At 60.2% G+C, this 3,445-nt stretch overlaps 1 protein-coding gene across 1 annotated transcript in view; it reads right to left on the bottom strand.

Moving 5' to 3' along the window:
- Positions 1-2,985: 2,985 nt before the first annotated feature.
- Positions 2,986-3,445, bottom strand: part of HES6 (hes family bHLH transcription factor 6) — a 1,018-nt gene continuing 558 nt past the window's right edge. Inside the window, exon 2 of the mRNA XM_007943543.1 lies at positions 2,986-3,410. Within this exon, the coding sequence (XP_007941734.1) occupies positions 2,986-3,410 (425 nt within the window). The remainder of the gene's footprint in view (positions 3,411-3,445) is intronic.

Below are 3,445 nucleotides of genomic sequence, written 5' to 3'. Positions count from 1 at the left end.
GGCGGGAGTGGCTGCGGGACGGAGTCCTCTGGGAGTCGTAGTCCCGGCTTGGCCTGCGGAGGCCTCGAGAAGGAGGAAGTCGAAGGGCGCGAACTACATCTCCCAGGAGGCCCCGCGGCTAGCCTCTCGCGGGTTGGGGACTGGGTGGGGGCGTGGCTTAGACTCCCGGCGGTTGTGAGCGTCTCCGAGCGCTTGCGAGCGCTGCAGCGCCGAACCCCGCGCGCGGGTCGCTGCGGTGCGCAGGCTCCCAGATTCCCAAGTCTCCTGTTCGAGCCACAGCGGCTCCAGGCCGCCTCGGGATTGCTCAGGGGCGGGTCGCGCCCTGAGCCCTCCGGTTGCGACCAACCCCATCCCAGGAAGCACGTGGACACTACAGGCTGGGATAGGGCAGGATAACTGCCATGTCTGGGGGACGCGAGGCCGAGAGCTGGGGGCTCGGGGAGGCTCCCTCCGAGGCAGGCCAGGTAGGACGCAGCGGAAACCCGGGGCAGGTTCCGCGTGCAGAGAACTGCACAAGGGCAAAGCCTCCAGCGAGAGTTGAGGACGGTGGGAGGTTAGGTCAGGCCGAGCCTTGAATGCCACGGTGAGGTGCAGACACTTGTCCCCGCGTGTTAGGACGGGACGGGAAGCGGCCGCCCGGTTGCCACGGAACACAAGCGGCTGTCCCGGTGCGAGTGTAGGAGGGAAGCGAGTTCGAGGCCTGTTGCAGAAGTCCAGGTGAAAGATGACAATGCCTCGCACTAGGTGGATGGCGAAGATGAGGACCGGCCGCACCGAACTTAGATCAAGAGTTCAAGGACTTGATTGGAAGTGGATGGTAGGAAAAGAAGCAGATGGTGGTGACTGGTGGATTTGTCGTCAGATTAGTAGGATGCCAGGAAGTGGGAAGACTGGTGGTTGTTGTTATGTGCTCTCGAGTCTGACCCGACTCACAGCGACCCCTCCTTGGGTTCCCAGTCAGTATCACTACGGAAGTAGATTGCCCCATCTTCCTTCCGAGGAGTGGCTGATGGGTTTGAACCGCCAGCCTTCTGGTTAGCAGTCAAATGCCTTAGGCACTACGCTACCAGAGCTCCTTAAACTCACTGCTCAGATCCGACTCCTAGCGACCCCTCCTTGAGTTTCCGAGGCAGTATCACTATGGAAGTAGATTGACCAGCCTTTCTTCCGAGCAGTGGCTGGTGGGTTTGAACCGCCAGCTTTCTGGTTAGCAGTCAAGTGCCCTAGGCACTATGCCACCAGAGCACCTGGAAGACTGGGGGAGACAGCGTTTGGCGAGTGAGAATCAGTTGTATGTGTTGGCTGTAATGAGTTGTGATGCCAAGCTGACCGCTAAGTGGAGACAATGAGCAGACAGGAGGATGTGGGGGAGGGGACAAACAGATGGAACAAGCCTTGGGGCCTGATGGGGTTATTGGGGTGGGAGCAGTAACAGGAAAGGGCAGAGGACAGAATCTTGGAACATAGTACAGCTGGAGGTTGGGAGAACCTAGTAGAAGAGGGTGGTGAGGTAGGAAGTGCGGGGGGGGGGCATGTTCTTGAGGTTTAGGGAAGAGAATGTTTCAAGATGGTGGGAGTGATGATCCGTGAGGAGTGAGATTGCTAACCTGCAAGGTGCCTAAATCAGGGCTGCACAGGGCTGGGTTTGGGACCACGGCCGCCATTGTAGATCTTGGTGAGCGGTTTGAGGACGGGAATGGGAACAGCAGCCAGAGTGGAGGAGGAAGGAGAGGTGAGGACAGGGAGCCAGTGTCCACGACACGGTCGGTTTAGCCCAGGGGCATCAGTGTTGTCTGGCCTAGCTGTGCAGGGAGACTGCTGTCAGCTCATGAGGTTCTACTGCAGCCCCGACCCAGGTGCCATCCTGCCCCCTCCTTCCCTGCGGTTGCTGGCCTGGGCCCAGCTGGACCTCAAGGCCAAGCTGTCTGGGGCCCTGGGACTTTCACTTCAAGCCATGGGCTGGGTGGATCTCCTCCCAGGGAGAAGCTGACACCCACAGATTGCCATGGATTCTAACACAGGCCTTGAAAGGAATTTCCAAACCAAATCGCTAGCACTTAGGCATTAAACCTCCATACTGAGACCTTGCTGTTGATTTCACCCTAGAGGACAGGGTAGGGTTTCCAAGGCTCTAATCTTTATGGAGCAGGTGGTCACATCTTCCTCCTGTGGAGACCTTTTGGTTTGCAGCCGAGTGCTTTAGCCACGAGCCACAAGGCTCCTCCAATCAGGCATTAGCCCCTCTGATTTCTGGAAGCTTGTGACTGAGGGACAGCTGTTGCCCTGGAGACAACACTCGCATCCCTGATGTGCGTCCAGGGCTCCCAGGCTTGGGGGTGGAGGGAAGTAGGCCCATCCAGACCTGCCCCAGCCCCACTGCCTCCTCACTGTGCTGATAAAGGGTGGGAAGATGGAAAGACGGGCACGAACGTTAGACACAGAAATATCTTTCTTGTTGAGCACATACCCTCTGACACACTGATACACACCATTCAGGAAAGCTTCCAGAGGGAGACTAACTCCACAGCATCCTTTATTTAATAAACTCGGAACATTGGAGGGTAACCTAATAAACTCCAATGAACTAAAAAGCCAAGATGTTGGGAAGCTCCTGTGCCTTCCCGGTGAAGGGCAAGTTCAAGCTGCCACCCAGGCCAGGGCTGCCACCACCTGCTGGCTCCCTCTGCCCGTGACTCTTGTGCCCCTAACAGTGCCCGACCAGAGGTGGAGATGGCTGAAGGCCACCTAACTCCACAAGCCCCTCTCCTGCCTATCGCTTCCCCCACCCACCACCGGAGTGGTGGGGTCCATAAAATGGCTCATTCAAGGAACAAGGCCAGGGCTTGGGTCAGGCTGGTCACAGGGCTGCCCTGCTGGGGGAGGGGGGAAGGCAGACCTAGGGGCTGCCCCAGCCCATCCCAGGAAGAGGAAGGAGTACATGTAGGAAGGCCAGGTCCACCCCAGCAGACCCTGCCAGGGCGTCAGTCACCAAGGCCTCCAGACGCTGTGGGTTATGTGGGCAGAGGTCAGGCCGCCCAGGGCCGCGGACATCAAGTTCGACCCCTCGGAAGGCGCTCGGCTCAGTTCAGCCTCGGCAGCCTCCTCCAGGTCGGAGCCTACGTCATCCCCGGGGCCTGGGGGACTGGGCAGCGGGGACCCCGCGACCCCTCCCGCTGGCCGGCCGCTCGGCCCGGGGCCTCCCGGTGGCCCGGCCAAGGCATCGCCCAGCAGATCCCGGAAGCTGCCACCCTCGCGCAGCGGCATGGACTCCAGCAGGTGGTTGAGGAGCTCGGCGGCGACGGTGGCGTCGATGGCCTGGCACGTGGACACGAAAGTGTGCACCTGGTGCATGCACTGGATGTAGCCGGCGGCGAAGCGCTCGCTGGCCTCGGCCCGCAGCTGCTCGCGCTCTGCGCTCGGAGCGGGACAGAGAGAGCCGCGCCCC

This window comes from Orycteropus afer, unplaced genomic scaffold (genome assembly GCF_000298275.1).
Source record: "Orycteropus afer afer isolate SDZICR_OR568_19922 unplaced genomic scaffold, OryAfe1.0 scaffold00006, whole genome shotgun sequence".
Taxonomy (NCBI): Eukaryota; Metazoa; Chordata; class Mammalia; order Tubulidentata; family Orycteropodidae; genus Orycteropus; species Orycteropus afer.
The sequence above is the reverse complement of the archived record's forward strand: the minus strand, read 5'-3'. Positions and strand labels throughout refer to the sequence as shown.